This window comes from Anolis carolinensis, chromosome 1 (genome assembly GCF_035594765.1).
Source record: "Anolis carolinensis isolate JA03-04 chromosome 1, rAnoCar3.1.pri, whole genome shotgun sequence".
In the NCBI taxonomy this organism is placed as follows: Eukaryota; Metazoa; Chordata; class Lepidosauria; order Squamata; family Dactyloidae; genus Anolis; species Anolis carolinensis.
The window spans coordinates 50,994,150-51,013,058 of NC_085841.1; the positions used below are offsets into that span (position 1 = coordinate 50,994,150).

An 18,909-nucleotide genomic window follows, 5' to 3' on the forward strand; every position below is an offset into this window, starting at 1 on the left:
TTGAGCTGTCCTTTATGCATTTTGTTCAACATTAAGTTACTTATAGACATTTCACAAAAAAATTACTCTTAACATTCCATAATGTTTTATTGTCCCTCTGTATTTTAAAAATCATATAGTTGGATATGTGGCAATATGTTTCTATCTGTCAAGTATTACTGGGAGACCCAAAAAAAGAATTTCTGCAAGTAAAAATTAACAGTTTATCTAGGAGACGCTGCCGCAGTTTGTTTTTACCTGAGAATACAGGGAAGGGCAAGATTCCACCCTTTCCTATCCTCTCTTCCCTGTTGGAGTAAATGAGTACAAAATACTTTTGCAATGAACTCGGTTTGCTCTAATTGGAAACCACCAATGCTCTTGTAGGATATATTTCAGAAGAGGACATGCAAAGCCACCTCTAAATATTTTTTAAGAAAACCTTTTGAAATCTATGGGATCACCCTGAGTCGAAGGCCATATACACACAATGAGTCCTGGAATCAATAAAAAAATTGGAAAGTAGGTTTTCATAGTCTGGTCATTTGTTTGGCAAAGAAACACAACTCAACTCCTTCTAATGAAAACAGAGCACCTTTCTCATCTGAAATTTCAGTAAGAAAAATAAAGCCTCTGATATGTGATCAAGAAACCTGAAACATCAGGACTTTCTATAGCAGTAGTTCTCAACTTGGGGTCCCCAGACGTTTTTGGCCTTCTACTCCCAGAAATCCTAACAGCTGGTAAACTGGCTGGGATTTCTGGGAGTTGTAGGCCAAAAATATCTGGGGACCCCAGGTTGAGAATCACTGTCCTATAGCAAGGAGAGGTTGCACCGAAAGACACTAATAAGTTGTTACCTCTCTCCACTTGCTCAGATTAACTGTGTCCTGAACACATAGTTTTGAGATGGTGAGACACTACTCTGGCAAAGCTAAAAGTCTGACTAGCCTTCTCAACAGATAGTAATCCTGCAACTAATTAAAATAATGCTCTCTGTAAAATTGAAGGAGAATTTTAATTTAGAATACATGTTTATAGTTCTCTGCTCCTTTCTGATTTGCTGTCCAGCCTATTAAGTACATAGTTTGTGTTTGATGTAGGATCTGTACTAAGTATATAGGCTCTGGATTAATTCACATACCAATGTGTTAAACTTATGCAGGACAGCCTAAAGTAATGTAGCCAAGACACAGATGTATCCCCTTCAATGTGACCAGCTCTCAGTGAGAATATACACTATGAGTTCTTAAAATAAAAAGAAAAGTAAAACAAAAATACCTTAGTCGATTAGTGTAGGTATCCACACATGTCTTCATTTTAGCCAACAGAGTTCCAACGGAAGCTTGAGACTCCAACTGCTCATCTTCCTCTTCTCCATTTTCCCCAGTCAGAGGAAGCAGTAATGGCACCATAGATGTGCACGAAGCAACTGCACGAAGAAGCTCTAACAAAGCTCTGTACAGTGGTACATGCCTGGCCATGTCCAAAACTAGGAAAGAAAGAAAGCAATGTGGTAAAAACTCCATATATCTAGATTGAAATCGTAACTGCCATTTATAGACATTTGTGTGATGGTGCCTGGTCCTATTCATGCTGCTGTGCACACTTTAGACCTTGTTTTCTGTGAAGAGTGGGATGATGGTGGTGTGGAGGAACTTTCCACAGTTTGTTGTTAATGACTGATCTGATCAAGCATGGGCTAGAGCTTATTTGAAAGCCTACTCCACGGCAATGCAGGCAGCACAGAAATCATTTGTTGCTGCCAGCATTAGATCTGCAAAGAACCGTCCACTGAGCTGTTTCAAATGATCAAAGGGCTATTACATACTAGTCCTCAAGGAGAAAATACTGGATTCAACAACCCGCTGTGAAGAATTTGCATGGCGCTTTGCAGATAAAGTCACTCAGATCTGTTCCAACATGGATGCCGTTACTGATACAGTTCCAATGGACGTAACAGTGGCTCCTGCTTGCCCAGTGTTGATAAGATACTTTTCAATTTGTGCAGCCTGAGGATGTGGACAAGATCCTTGGATTGGTGAGAGCTACCACATGTATTCTAGATCCTTGTCCCTCCTGGCTGATCAAACGGCCAGAGAGGGGCTGGCAGAGTGGGTGAAGGCTGTGGTCAATACCTCCTTGGAATAAGGCAGAATTCCAACTTGCTTAAAGGAAGCAGTTGTGAGACCTATATTTTAAAAAAACCAGAACCCCTTCATAATGGATAACTATTGGCCAGTATCTGACCTTCCCTTTTTGAGCAAGGTTTCGGAGCGTGTAGTGGCCTCCCAACTCCAGTGGTTTCTGGATGAAATTGATTGTCTAGATCCATTTCAATCTAGTTTCAGACCTAGTTATGGAACAGAGACAGCTCTGACACATTGGCAAATGATCTACTCAGAACTGGACAGGGGGAGTGTGTCCCTGTTGGTTCTTCTGGATCTCTCAGCAGCTTTTGATACCATCAAGCATGGTATCCTTTTGGTCTGCCTTGCTGGGTTGGGACCTGTAAAATAGTGCCTCCGTTCCTTCCTGGAGGGACAATTCAAAGGATGCTGCTGAGGGCTCTGTTCGAATCCCTGGCCATTGACCTCAGAGCTCTGTCTCCCTATGCTGTTTAACATACGCATGAAAGGTCATCTGGAGTTTTGAGTGCTGTGCCATCTATATGAACAACTCTACTACTCCTTTCCACCTAAAGCCAAGGAAGCATGTGATGGAGGTATGTCCCTCAAGACACAGGTTTGCAGTTTGAGGGTCAATGTAGAACCTGGAGACCCAGGTTTCTGTGGTGGCTAGGAGTGACTTTGCACATTTAAAAGTTGTGTGCTAACTGTTCCCATTCCTTTGAGATACCAGATCTGGTACAAGCCTTAGTTATATCTCATTTGGATTACTGTAACACACTCTATGTGGGGCTGCTTTTGAAGATTGTTTGGAAACTTCAGCTGGTTCGAAGAGCTACAAACAGTTTGTTAACTAGGGATGGCTACAGAGAGTGGTTAACTCCCACTGCAGCAGCTCCACTGGCTGCTGGTTTGCTTCTGGGCACAACGCAAAGTGCTGGTTATGACCTTCAAAGGCCTAGATGGTTCAGGCTCACATTACTTGGCAGATCGCATTGCCCGGTATAAACCTGCTTGGGCCCTGAGGTCTTCAGGAGAGGCCCTTCTCTTAGTCACACCACCATCACAAGCGCAGTTAGTGAGATAGTAAGAAAGTGAGAGTGGGCCTTCTTAATGGCTGCCCCTCAAGTCTGGAACTCCCTGCCCAAGGAAGCCTGAATGGCCCTCTCCCTAGCAGTGGCAAGCTAAAACCTTTTTATTCAGACAGGCTTTTAAAGGAGGAGGTTTTAAAGAACTAGTCAGGGGATGCTTTGGTTTTAATTGTGAATAGGTTTTTAACCAGTTTTTAACAGTTTATTTTGAATACTGTTCATGTTTAATTTGGCTTTAATGTTTGCATATTTTTAGATCTTAAACTGTATAGCATTGGTTTTACTGTAAACCGCTGAGTCTCATTTGTAGAAAGAAAAAGCAGAGTATAAATAAACATTGTTGTTGTATTAAACAAACATCAGCATAAAATGTGAAATTTTACTGTACTGTTCTCAAAATAATTATATTTAATTCTTATATGTTATTCTTAAAATGAATAATATGTTTCATAGCTTTTATCAATTTATTTACTAAGGAAATTAACAATTTGCAATGAAATGATATTAGAAGCAACAAGGAAAAGCTTGTATTCAATTTGAAGAAATGTCAGTCTTAAAGTTGCTGCTACATTCCTTTCCTCCCTTTGCCCCCTCCCTTTCCACTTTTTACATTGCTATTTCCTTAAAAAGAAAACAAGATGCAATGTAAAACTTCAAATGGAGCAATGAATTATTTTCCTATTTTTTACATTGCTGCTGAATAGATTTAAATTTATGGAATGAACAGGCAAAACTACTTAGCACCTCCTTTAACTATGGTTTGCTCCCAAAAGTTCAACTTGGGAATAATGGTGCGCAAGATGCAATAGAGGAAATGCAGCACTGAATAGATAAAGAAGCTGTACAGGGATATATGGCTATGCTAATCTAAATAAATTCAAGTCTCCAGGGCCAGATGAACTACATCCAAGAATATTAAAAAACTGACAGGAGGAATTTCATAACCACTGGCAATCATATTAGAGTAGTAGTTCTCAACCTGTGGGTCCCCAGGTATTTTGGCCTACAACTCCCAGAAATCCTAGTCAGTTTACCAGCTGTTAGGATTTCTGGGAGTTGAAGGCCAAAACATCTGGGGACTCACAGGTTGAGAACCAATGTTAGAGAATTCCTGGAGAACAGGGTAACTTCTAACAGACTAGAAGTAGGTAAATGTCCCCATCTTAAAAAAAAAAGAAAAAAGGGGGGGGGCAAATAAATACCACTCATTCAGCCTGATACGTATATCAGGAAAAAAAATCTAGAACAGATAATTAAACAGACAATCTGTAAGTACTTAGGCAGGAATGCCTTTTGGTGACCTGTGGTGAGTCGATATTACTCATGAAGTATTATGTTATTGTTATTTTTGAAACATCAAATGTGTTATCGTACAACAGGTTTATTGTTTATATACACAATATAAAGGTACAACTTATCTCTATCTTGAATAAATGCCCGTATTCATATTGATTTCAAATGGAAGACATTAGTGCTAATTTATATTGTGTATATAAACAATAAACCTGTCGTACGATAACACATTTGATGTTTCAAAAATAACAATAACATAATACTTCATGTATCTTTGTTATAGATATCTGTGTTCCAAATACGATATTACTACATGGCAACAAATTAGACTGGATGGCCCTTTGGTCTCTTTCAACTATGGTTCTAGATATATAATCTCTCATCAGAGATGTCTGCTTTAGAAGAGAAGGAATGAGGTAGATCACTCTCTGGGATGCAATTTTTTTTTCTTTCCTTTTTAGCCTCTGGGAGAAAATGTTCCAGCTGCCCAATGAGACAGAATGACTATCTCAAGGTTACACTGAGAGCTTAAATATTTATTTGAACCGAAATCTCTTGGTTTTACTGCAACGGTTCCACCACTACACCATGCTGCTTTGTTGAGTAAAATGGGTAAACACAGAGGAAAGCTGTAATTCAAAATTTCATTTTCTAGAATTCCAGAAAAAAATGATAACTAAATTAAACCTTGCTCCTTGCTGATGTTCTCTACCTGAAATTACTAAAGGTTACCTTCATCTTGCATTCACTTTGTTTTCTACATACTTGCCCTTGAATTTTTTAAGGAAGAAATATACTGCGTTGGCTACCCTTGATAGCTAGCTGTGTACTTCTCTGTGCCCTCTCAAAGAGGATAATGATTTCTAAACTTTTCCATTCAATTTACATGTGATTTATGAGTATTTTAAAAATACATGAGGCTGTTCATTTCTAAATGACTATTTCTATTGGAATCATTATTGCTAAATGACAGTTCTACAAAATAAACATAGCATCCCTGTCCACATCTGTTGCTTGCCAATTTGTCTCCCTTTTGATGGTTTTGCCTGCTACACTAGCAAATATAAGTGTGAAAAATGGAACGGTGAAAAGCCCTTGAAGCAAGACAGCAATCTTACTCCATGCTCTCAGGCCCCACCAACACTGCCACATAATGCAGTTTCAGAGTGCAGATTAATCACATTGAACTGAATTATGTGGCAGTGTAGACTCTTATAAATCTAGTTCAATGAAGTTAATCTGCATTCTGAAACTACATGATATGAAGATCCAGCCTCAATGTCAAACCACAACATTTCAATTCATTTTCACAGCTTTTAAACAGATTTAATTAGTGCTAATTTATAGGACAATTATCATGTCTTTAGGATAAACATTTGAAGAACAGAAGTACTGCTCCACAAATGCAATTATGTTTTAATTCAGTTGCAAAAACCCTACAAAACTGCAAGCTTTATACACTGTTCACAACCTAAATACCACATATATGTATGTCTTCATTTGAAATGTTATAAAGTACTTGTAAACTGCCAAATGGCATATATTTTAGCATATTTAGTTGCATGCAGAAGAACAGAACACACAACTAGTACTAAATAAATGTTAAATACTAATATACTTTGAATTTTCAATATTAGTCTCGCATATGGCAATACAGAAAGACTAGAAGTCTTCTACTCAAATTCTATATTAAACTGGAAACAGCTTGTTAAAATTTTATGACTTCTTCAGTTAAAATACTGGTTGAGAACATGTGACATACATTTCAGTATATTGAATTTACTGATAATAGGATTAGTTAGGAAAGATGCTTCCCAAGTTCAGAATAAATTTAAAGAATATTTGGTCAACAAGGCATTTTAAGATGATGCTAATCACTGTTACTGAGCTGAGAACCTTTTAAAGAATCACAGGAGCTATTGTATAAAGAAACCGAAATACTAGCATATCTATTCTAAACCAGGATGCCAGAAACATGGGAACTGTTCGCTGTTTAATTCTACAATTAAATGTGTTTCTCTTTTCAATCTGCTTGTTAAGCGTTATAATTATGATGCTGTAGCATTAATGTCAAATCAACACAAGGCAGTTGCAGCAAGGAAAGTAATACACAGATACCAACTCTCCTAGGCTTCAGGAAAGCCTTAAAGACATGGTTGTGCACGCAAGCTTTTAATGAATGAGAACATGGACTTTACATGACCTGTACAAAGATTTATTGAGGATTCTGGATGAATGGATTTTAATCTTGGACATGCTTAAAATTTTATATAATGTGATTTTATTTTGCAATGGTACCTGTTTTATATGAATTGTTGTTTTGTAGATTTTTATATGAATTGTTGTTTTTACATTGTTTTTAGGCATTGCATTTTTGCCTATTTATTGTAAGCCGCTTTGAGTCCCCTCGGGGAGAAAGGTGGGGTAAAAGTGATGTAAATAAATAAATAAATAAATAAATAAACAAACAGAATATGTTTAAATATACAAGATATTCTATTCTAATTAGCAATTTGAATATATCCAGATGGCTGTAAAATGTTAATGGCAAAAAACCATGAAAAATTGTAATTGGTATAAAGCAGGCATGGGCAAACTTTGGCCCTCAAAGTGTTTTGGACTCCAACTCCCACAATTCCTAACAGCCAGTAGGCTGTCAGGAATTGTGGGAGTTGAAGTCCAAAACACCTGGAAGGCCGAAGTTTGTCCATGCCTGGTCTAAAGTCACCTTATTTAAATTCAAACCAATGATAGTATAATTACTTAAATGGCTACTGTTTTTGTTCCAGGATCACAAAGATTCCAAGTCTGCATGAAATAAATATTTGGTTAAATTCAATACAGCATGATCATTGATATTAATGGTACTGTATTTAGTTTCTCTCTAAATTCTTAATATTTTAGCTAGAAGATGCAGGGTGGAATAGACTATAATGCAGTCTTAACAAATCCAAATTAAAATATAACCAAGTAGCCTATCTGTTGATTATCTCAAATATGGGAGATTATTCCAACAGTCATCTCTCTAAAATGTTTGTAGATGATCTTAGCAATTTTTAATATGTTTTTATTGTAAACACCAGTAGAATAATATAAAAATCCATCACCATTTCAATATACATATCGAATCATATATTCTTAGTAATATTATCCTTGCTAATTCCACCTTTATCTCCCACTTGTGTCTATTGGTTTCCCCCCCTCCCCACACCCTCTGGGAACAGTACTTTCTTTCATTCAGGTATTATTTTAATTGATCAATCGTAAAAAGAGAATGATTCAGTTCTTTATATTTTCTTTGTTTTTTGACTATCTATCAATCTTCCCCATTTTCAGATCCCAGTTCTTTTTGATTCGGACTGATATATATTTGTTTCTCCTTTCAAGGATGTAATCCTCAAGCATAAAATCAGCTAGGTATCCATACCATTTTTTTAATTTCCCACTTAAACATAGGCAATTAATTATGCCATCTGTTTATTGTTTTTTCAATTGTGACCCATCTTCTTGAGTCATCAAAATCTAATTCTAACAATCTTGTTAATTGGCAGTCTTGTAGATTATGTGCCCCCCATCCTCCATTTTGTTCTGAGGAGTATAATACTGAATTGGCAATTCTATTTTTATTTCCTCCTGCTATCCAAGTTTTTATTGAATTGTCCCATTTCTTAATTATTTTGCTGAGATACTATATGGAAGGGCTTGCAACAGGAATAAAAATTTAGGGAGAACCATCATTTTGACTATCTTAATTTTGTTTGACATATCCCAGTTCTGATTATTCAATTACGAATTTGATTATTTACTTTTTTCCATAAATGGTTATAATTTAATTGAATTATATATATTTTTAATTTTTGGGAATATAAACGCCTAAGTATTTTAACTTCTTCTCACCTAATTTTATCCTGGAGATGGTCTGTATTTCTTTTAACTCTTTCAAAGTCAGATTTTTCTGTAAAATTTCTGATTTTTGGATGTTAATGGCCAACCCTGATAAATTCTCAAATTTCTTTATGGTGTTAATAACTTCTTTTATAGAGTCCTCTGGCGATCCCATTAGAACCATGGCATCATCCACAAATAAGTTAATTTTGATTAATTCCCTCCCAATTTTAAAGCCTTTAATTTTGTCATTATTCCCGATAAAATTTGCTAAAGGTTCTATTGTCAATGCAAATAGGATAGGGGAGACTGGGAAACCTTGTTTAGTTGCACTTTTAATCTTAATTGTTCTTGTCCTGGTTCCATTGCTAAGTAATTGTGCTTGGTTATCTTTGTAAACTTCCTTAATTATTTCACAGAACTCTCTCCCCAAATTAGATTCTTCATAGACTTGCTGGAGATATTGATGGGTGACCGTGTCAAATGCTTTGCAAACATCCAATTTTAATAACAGAAGTTTTCTTTTTCTCTTGTAGCTTGATTAATTGCATTGGGTATATTTCTGACTGAGTCTGCAAGTCTTCTATTTTTAATAAAACTGTATTGGTCTTCCCCTATTCATTTTGGGATTATGTCTGTTAATCTTTTGGCAAGGAGTTTTGTAAAGATTTTATAATCTACATTGCATAGGGTAATTGGCCTGTAAGAATTGGGGTTGGTCTCTTCTTCATTGGGTTTTAAAATTGTGATTATTTTGGATCTTTTCCATGTTTCAGGGATGGTTCTATACTTTAATATCTCATTAAATAAGATTTCTAAATTTGGGTTAATTTCTGATTGGAATATTTTATAAAAGTTAGAGATAAAACTGTCAGGTCCGGGGGGAGAGTTTGGTTTAAGATTATTAATAACCTTTTCAATTTCCTTACTAGTAATAGTTTTGTTCAATTTTGTTACCATGTTTCTCCCTTGCTTTTTTTAGATAACTTGCTAATCTCTTTGTGTTATTTATAGAATTAACCTGGAAATCATTTTTTACAAACAAGTATTTTTGTTACTTCAAATTTTTCTATATCTTCTAATAACTTCTTATTCTCTTTTTCCATCGTTCTTTATTTTGAACTGATGGGTGTTTTTTTTTGGAAGTTCTGAAATAATTTGTCTCCTTCCTGTTTTAGTCCCTCCCTTCTCTCTTTTAATCTTTTTAAATACCCCTTTCCACTGTGATAGATCTTCTTCTAATCACAGCTTTAAAGGCATCCCAAATTGTGTGTTCCTTTAAGTCAGGTGATCTATTTATTCTAAAATATTGTTTTAATTCTTCTTTTAACTCGTGTTTGTCTTGTTCCTTAAATGTAACCAGAGGGTTAAATCTCCACTTGTATTCTGTCTTCCTACTGCTGATTCCTAATTTAAGGAAGAGTGGAGCATGATATCCTGGCCACCTACATCCCACTGATGTTGCAATTATAGGTCATGCATTATTATTACCAACAAAAAATAATCTAGTGTGAAAAATGAATTATGCCTGGCTGAAAAATATGTGGGGGTGTCAACTCTTTCTCCAATTCTTTCATTGACTTCCCAAATATTCCATTTCTTAAAGTTTACTTTATTTTCTTCCCCATTCTTCGACCTTAGCAATTGAAGACGTTTGACCTCTGCTTAACATACACAGTTCTAATAATGAAGCAACATGTCTACAATATCCTTATTATACAGTAGCACAGGAAGCTGTCCAGATATTGTTGAACTTCATTTATTATCACCTCATCCAGCATAACTGGGAGCTGTAGTCAAATAACATGTAGTGGGATGCACTTTGCCCATTTATATACTACAGAAACATTCAATTTTATTGTAAATAGTTTTTTATATCTTAGAAAGGCGTTTCAGAACTAAAGATTAAAAGATTCTAATAAGAACACTTTCTTTTTACTCAATTAAAACAATTATTATAGTCTATTACTTACACAGTTACTGACAATATACTTCATTTAATCTTGGATGTCTAAATCAGCTTTGATAAATGTACTTTAGGGACATATTATAGCATAGAAACAATGTTTTCAACTATATTTACATCAGAAGGAAGAATCTGAACATATGCCATTCCTGAAGATTTTTGGGGTTTCAAGATACTTCAAAGAATAACCAAGTCTAATGGACCATTAAATAGACAATATTGAGCAGCTCTAAATTCCTTTCCAAGCCATTTAACATTCCAAGTATAGCTTAATTGGCTATGAATGGCAATAAAAACCTTTGTTACCACTGAAATGGGAAATGTTACCTCAAAGAACAGCATGAACAAAGCATATGCAACCATAATGGAAAAGATAAACATTAATATTATTGAGTATTACCTAAATAAGTTGCCAAGAGAAAGAACTGGCTGGATGTTACACCTTATCAAGTAATTTTCACAATAATTTTTCATTCACTATACTAATAGTTCAAACTTTTTAGTTAATATCACTGCCATCCCCCAACTCAGTCCAACTTTATGTCTCAGACTAGGCCATTATAATCAATAAGTGGATGCTGCCTCACATGGCATCCACACAACCTGTTCTACTCCATATTGTGATGTTTAGTGTGACCTAAGTATCCTAAAACAAAATCTGCCTAGGTTCCTTACCCCCGATCCTTATCTTTATTGTTTCGCTTCAAATAGGCATTTATCATAGTGATGAATGAGCTTGGCAACTCCTTCCCCACAAAACTCTGCCGCTTGCGTCCTCAACCAGCCGGTCACCCCTTCCTGCAGATGCGCATCGTCGCCAAAATGCTGCATTGAGGACGCAAGTGGCAGAGTTTTGTGGGGAAGGAGTTGCCAAGCTCATTAATCGCTATGATAAGTGCCTAGACTGAATGGCGACTATGTTGAGAAGTGTATTTGGGTGTGGCTTTCAACTGCATATGGTAAATGTTCTCTCCTATACTTTGTTCATTTTTAATTCCAAAATGTAATCTACTTTCTGGATAACCCTCGTAGTACCTCAGTAGCAAGGTAGCTACACCTGTAATCTTGAGGTTTCAAAGATTACAGACAGGGCAAAATAATAATTTATTCTGTACATGAACAATTTTTAATGTTCTAAGACATTTCCAAGGAACAAAAGAAGGAATTCTGCAGTATGGTAATGAAATTGTGTGCAAATGAATAAAGAAAGCCTTTTAGAAAAATACAATAGTACATGTGTTTCTACATGTGTATTTTTTTATACAATGTAATAAAATGACTGTTGCTTTTCTTATCCTACTTGTATTGACTTCTCCTCTGTTACAGAATTTTCTCAGTAGGAGATGAAGAACCAAAAGATTATCTATCCTGAGCTTAGTATTTTTTGTTGGAAGTGATTAATAATCTTAATTCTTTCCAAATTTCAGAGCAGGATAGATAAAAAAGAATCATGAAAAAAATGGGAAAGAGTAAGAATGTAAACATCAGTAGAGTAATACAATACAGTTTCCATCAAATGAAAAACACAAACTGAAATTTAAAATGCCCAGGAAAACAGAAAGGTTTTAACATTCTGCTGAAGATATTAACTTGGTTCTAGGCAAATTTCTATGGGGAATACATTACAAGGTCAGAGCACCACTATAGCAAAGTCTCTTTCTTTTACAGCTCATAAATCTTCTCTTAAAAAATACAAAGGGCCTCTTCTCAGAGGTCTTGATGTAAGAGGTCTCTGGGGCTTGAAACTTTACTTTTTTGGAAGCTCTTTTCTCTGCAAAGAACATAACAGTATCTTACTGATATTTCTTAGAGTTACTGGAGTGTTTGTAGGGTAATTCTCACTGTTACTCCAAAATGTTCTATGTGCTGACATGGAATGTTTCAAAAATGGCAACCATGGCTTATGTTGCCTAATGTTGAAGCAGAAGACACCCCACCCAAAGCATATCTCATCTGAGGTCCTGAGAGCAAGGAGGGAAACACAGCAATTGTTTCTAAGTAGTTTCTTGACTCTTCCAGTAGAAACCAGGACTCTTGCCCATTCAGTAGCAAACATTCTCCATGTTATACTAAACTAGAGGGGGGAAAGCTGCAGCATTCCTTAAACCTCAAAAGTGATGGGAATAAACTCCCCTAACGTCTTGTTTACTACAAAGCACATTACAGTCTTTTTCCAAACAAGCAAGAATGATTAAGGAGTGAATAAGGACTGGTAAGAAGTCAAGTGTAACACAAAAGAGGGAAGGTTCCTCCATGAGATCTCTAAAAGCTGTGTTTCCAATAGCCAACATACCGCCTGTACAGAAGGATAGCCTGTTCCAAGGGACTACACTTCAAATGGCGTAGAATGTTGTAGTGGTTTCTTTACACACAGCTAACAGCATATTGCTATTATTCAGTAAAAGAAACATTTTGAAAACATTTTCAAAATATGCCTTGTATACCCCTCTTAATGACTGAGCTGCCATCTGACCAGACAAAACTATACTGTTTTTGTAGGATCTGCCATCTACCTTTAATTTTTTTTAAATGGCCCAACAGAATATTGTTAATATCTGAAAATTCAGAGCCCTAACCTGGGCTTCTAGATAGGTTGCCACATGATTATGGCAAGTAGCCAATCAGCCCACAGAACATAATCTTTCAATGAGCTTTCTATGGAGAAAAATGAGAAAGCATGAATGATGCTTAACAGAATGTTATTTATCTATTTCATCATTATTTTAATTCTTCTACATAACCAGCTTCATCTCGGAAATATGATTTGGGTGAAGAATATATTCAAGGAAAACACTTTTTAAGTTTCTTCATGGATTCTTATTACCTAAGTACTGTAAGTCATGAATGTAACACAATCTATATTGTTTACTACAAAAATATTTCTTATAGACTGAACAATATACAGCTTTGAAACAAATCAATAACAATTTATGCTTAATTTAGATAGGTTCATAGTAAAGAAATGACCCATTGAGGCTCTTTCTGGAAAATCTCCACCATCCATGTAATATGTGATAACTTCAGTAATTAGTGACACGACTCTTTCAAAGGCCAAAAACCAATACTGCTAACAAGCTTGAAGCCCTCAAGGCCTCTTAGTTAATAGGATTTTCAAGAATCTCATTAACACTTCAAAGATTTAAAGTAGTAGTTAAAAGGATACCGTAGTTTAGTTATTCAATTAAAACATCTAGAATCTATCATGTTGCTACAGAAATAGCAAAATATTTAGTTTTAGATAATCAATTGCTTGACAAATATAACAACCTTTTGTTCTAAATGGTTTTAAATAATGCAGAATTGTAACTTTCCTAATCTCTGCTTCCTCAGTACACTTATCCAAAAATACGATATATGAACACAGTGAATGCTAGAGGCTATAGTGTCAGTTCCAAATATTTCATGCTCAACTGCCTTTTGCTTTTTCTATTTAAGCAACAACCGGAGGCAAGACTCTTATAAAATATCTAATTAACACTCTGCATTCTGTTGCTTTGAAAGAAAAGATTGCCTGAAGATAGATAAGACAAGATAGGTAAGACATCATTTATCTAATAAAGGGATAAGAGTCATTGGTTCTTCCAAGATAGTCTTTGTGGCATAAACATTACTATAGGCTAGTTTTAATACTAAAAGAATGAAGAAAAAGCTAGATATATTAGATGTATTTCTGCAACTGCATGAAAGAGTCCTAAACTATTTGATGTAGCAAGTCTGTCACCATTTTAAATAATATGAATTTTTTTCAAATTAATTTTTCAAGGAAAGTTCAATTATCCCATTTTGCAAACCCAATTCTGCTTCTATTGTTTTGTGGGGAAGGGAAGGTACATGGAAGCCTTCTCCACAGCTGCTGAAATATATAGCCAACACTACATTTATTGCTTCCATGAAATTCCTGCACATTCAAAGACCTATCTATAAAGTAATTGTGAAATGTGTTGTTGAAGGCTTTCATGGCCAGAATCCCAGGGTTAGTTGTGTTTTCCGGGCTATATGGCCATGTTCCAGAAGCATTCTCTCCTGATGTTTTGCCCACATCTATGGCAGGCACCCTCAGAGGTTGAGGTATCTCACAACCTCTGGGGATGCCTGCCATAGATGTGGGCAAAACATCAGGAGAATGCTTCTGGAACACGGCCGTACAGCCTGGAAAACACACAACAACCCTGTAATTGTGTAATGATCCCTTGCCATTACAACTTTTAATTTAATTCTGATTTTCACATTTATATAAAATTTATTTTCTTCTGTTCTGTTTCTTTTCTTTTTCAATCTCATCATTAGCACAGGCAGATTATATTATGATGAGGCTTTGGACAAGCGGTTGTTTAGGGAGACTGACTGGCAAGAGAACTGTAATCATTTGAGCTGTGATCACAAGCTGCTAAAAGAAATGAGGGGAATAGAGTATAAGAATTTGCTTATGTCTTCATTGTTCTTTGCTCGACTTTCCAAAGGCTGTCAGTTAACACAGCTGGGTAAAAGAAAAGAAACACTCCACATGCTCTTTAGTTCCCACAACTTTCTAAATTCCATTGTCTGTTTCCTTTACAAATACTTCTATCAATGTCACATTGTTGATGTTCAATCGTTTCTTTCCCTCCTAAAATGAGGACTACAACCAATCAATCAAGATAAATCTTCTCAAACCATCAATGAAGCTACATTACTTAAAGTACATTTGAGATCCTTCTACATTACTGTCCACATTTCCCCCTACAGTTGACTAATCTAAACTCTTCCCAAACTTCCCACAGCTACACATCTATTCAGAATATCCTTTGATACTGAACAGTGTGAAATCACAACATAGCATGCATTGATCAGTGATGAAAACATCACAAAAATACAAGTGTAATATGCCACACATACTGTAAATTGCATTGCCATTGCGAAATGAACCCCCTTTGAGTAGTTATGCCAGGGCCACCACGGCGCTATGAGAATGCAGTTGGCATAGTCCTGGTAGATCTTTGAAGTTACTCTAGTTAGCAATGGAATTGGAGGAAAGGCATACAACAGCCGGTCTGTCCATTTGTAAAGGAAGGCGTCCCCGATATTCCCAGTCCCGGGGTTGCAACGAGACCGGGCACAGTATAGGCAACACTTGGCATTGTTCTCCGATGTGAATAAATCGATGATTGGCTGACCCCATTCCTGAAAAAGCTGGTCCACTTTCACTTGGTGTAGCGACCACTCATGACTGCTGAGTGACACCCTGCTCAAGTTGTCGGCCAAGGTGTTGTCCTGTCCTGGATTGTCACAAGATGAATGGAATGCTGGATACACCATTCCCAAATCCGCATGGTCAACTGTAGGAGGGAGCAGGAGCGTGTCCCTCCCTGTTTGTTGACATACCACAGGACTGCAGTATTGTCTGTCCTGACTTGCACCGTTCGGTTGGAGTGGACATCCTTGAACGTCTGAAGCCCTTTGAAGAGTGCCAGAAGTTCCAGGAAATTGATGTAGGATTGGGACTCCTGTAGAGACCACTGGCCCTGGACAGTGACCGATCCGGAATGCGCTCCCCACCCATGCAGAGAAGCATCCGTTGTTATTGTTCTTGAGGGTCCACGAGGTTGGAAGGGCATTCCGCTGCATATATTTGCCCGAATCATCCTCCTTGACTGTCAAAGGTAAGTGTAGCATTGTTTGAGGTGCATCGCGGAGGGGGTTGAAGATTTGAAGAAACCATGCCTGTAACAGCCGCATCCTGAGCCAAGCGTACTCTGTGACTGATGTTGTGGATGCCATATAGCCCAATAGGTGCTGGACGCACCTGGCCTGTATGCGTGAAGAATGACAGGCCTCGCTGAGGGCCTTCTGAAGGGATTGAAAGCGATCCTCTGGCAAGTAGGCTCTGCCTGTGAGGGAATCCAGATGGGCTCTGATGAAATGAATGCACTGTCATGGGTGAAGGTGGGACTTGTCCCCATTGACCACTAGACCCAGGTCCTGGAGAAGGGAAAGGGTGAAACGAATGTCATGCAAGCATTGAAGATGTGAACGTGCCACAAGAAACCAATCATCTATTTACGGGAATACCGTGATTCCTTGAACATGAAGGTAAGAGGCAACGACGGCCATACATTTGGTGAACACCCGAGGAGCTGAGCAGATCCCAAAAGGTAACACCCAAAGGAAAAAGCATGGTTGCCTATCATAAACGAAAGATATTTATGATGGGATGCAATAGGGATGTGAAAATACGCATCCCTGAGATCTATGGTGGCAAACCACGCCCGTTCACGTAAGAGAGGGAGGATAGTAAATAAGGTCACCATTCGAAAAGTGCGGGAATAGATATATTCATTCAACTCTCTCAAATCCTGGATAGGATGCTGACCACCGTCCTTATTGGGAACTAAAAAGTAGAGAGAAAAAAGCTTCAGACAAGAAATCTGCAATGGGACAATCTTTATTTAATAAAGTATGAATCTCTTGCCAGAGAACATCAGATGGCTGCGTAGACTTCACGTAGCCAGTCTTTGGTAATGAAAGAAACTCAAGCGCATAACCATGCTGTACGATGCTTAAGACCCACGTATCCGTGGTGATTTGTTGTCATGCTTGGGCAAACTCCGCCAAGCATGAGCCAAAACGAATATGCACCCCTGGTAGAGGATATTACTGCACCGCAGGTTCCAAAGAGGAAACAGAGGTAGAAGAATTAGGGCCCACCACTGTGTGCACCATCACCTTGCCATGAAAAGAGGAAGGGTAAACAGACGAGGCACAAGCACCGCTAAAAGCGGCGCTTTGATTTGGGCTGGCAATGCCCTTTACCCTGCTGGCGTAAGCGGGCAGGAGGAATTTGTCCTGAGGTAGCAGTTGATGTTGCCTGAGGGAAAGATCTATTACCTGAAGTGTACGGCCTTCGGGTGTGTGAGGCAGATGGTCCATCTACTCCTAGGCTGGTATGACTGTGGCCGGTGAAAACCATATTTAGAGGCAGCCTGACGTACTTCTTGAGTACCTTCAATTTCGTATCAGTGTCAGGGTGAAAAACTCCATCATTGCTGGTTGAAAGGCTTTCTGCCAAAGCCTTACCCTGTTCTGATAAGGTAGAGGCTCTGAGCCAGGCATGGTGTCGAATTGTAGTGGATGTAGCAAACATGTACCCAGCGACCTCTGCCGTATCTTTTGACATGTCATTCTGTGCCCTTGCCAGGATAAATGCCTCTTGCTGGATTGTTTTACATATGTTTGATGCTGCTGTGGAAAGAAGTCTAAATATGGTGCTATTTTGTTCCACGGGTACTCCTGATATGTAGGCATGTAGACTCCATAATGCGCGAATTTAGTTACTATGCCAGCACTCTGATGAACCTTCTTGCCCATAGATTCCAATTTCCTGCCCTCCTTATCAGGTGGTGAGGATTGAGTTGTGCTTGACCTTTTATTTTGCATCTCAAGCACCACACCATTAGGCTTTGGTGGCTTTGACACCCAAGGTGCCTTTGCCAAATCAACCTTATAAAGAGCATCTCTCCTAGGCACTGGAGAGACTAGCAAAGATGCTAAGTCTGGTGCTGTTGCAAGTTTAAGCAAGTAAGGCACTGATGGTAATGCAGTAGTTGCTGGGCCTTGCTGCTGCTGTTGATCAGAGGGGAACAGATGGTCCTCCAGTGGTTGATCAGGCTTTGCAACTGGGAGGGTTAATGCCTTTGACAAACGACCCATAAGTGAAGAAAGCCCAGTAAATCCTTCTGGCAGCAATGATTCAACTTGATGATCAGGCTGCTTATCCCCTTCAGAGCGAGATGTCTCTGAATGTGAGGGGGAAAGGGTCTATAGCTGGATCTTGTAACAGCTGTGACAGAGCCTGCAGTGGAGTGAGCACTGGTGGCTGTGCACATTCTTGGATTGGACCAAAAAAATACTCACGGCCCCCTGTAGACTTATGGACGAAGTCTCGCTGACTTGACTGTTTTGATCTTATGTTGTACTGTTTATTTTATGTAATGTATTATTTAATTGTATTATGTTATGGTTTATTGTATTGTCTTGGGCATGGCCCCATGTAAGCCGCCCCGAGTCCCCGTTGGGGAGATGGTGGCGGGGTATAAATAAAGTTTTATTATTATTATTATTATTGACTGCCTCCTTGGTGGAGAAGGGAAGGGCGGAGGGACATATGGCATAGGGCTTTGTGAATAAAGTGATGCAGACATAGATGCCAAAGAATACTCATCTCTGGAACGCAGCGTGTTTGCCCGCAAGGCAACCCCTTGCACAGACTGTGCAACTTCCACCCGAGGGGCGCCATCCCGTCTAGTGGCTGTGCCCCGGCTGCATCCCGTCTAGTGGCTGTGCCCCGGCCACTGCCAGGGGTAAGGCAGGAGGGAGGAGACTACGGCTGCTCGTTGGAGGGGGATGGGCTACTCCCACTCGGGGGAGCAAGGCCACAACGCTTTCCCCTCTTGGCGTCCCTGGAAGCAGCTCAGGCTGCCTCCTCAGCGTCTGTGGGCGAAAGCCAGGCGTGGCCGGAAGCAGCGTTGGCACAGAGCCGGCAAACTCAGTGCGAGGGGGTGTGGCCAGAACAGTGCTGGCAGAAGCTGCC

The 18,909-nt window shown here is 38.4% G+C and overlaps 1 protein-coding gene across 1 annotated transcript in view; it reads right to left on the reverse strand.

Annotated features, from left to right (window-relative positions):
* birc6 (baculoviral IAP repeat containing 6) overlaps positions 1 to 18,909 on the reverse strand; it is a 212,235-nt gene that overhangs the window by 32,022 nt on the left and 161,304 nt on the right. The window contains 1 exon segment of the mRNA XM_008125474.3: positions 1,261 to 1,471. Coding sequence (XP_008123681.2) covers positions 1,261 to 1,471 — 211 coding nt within the window.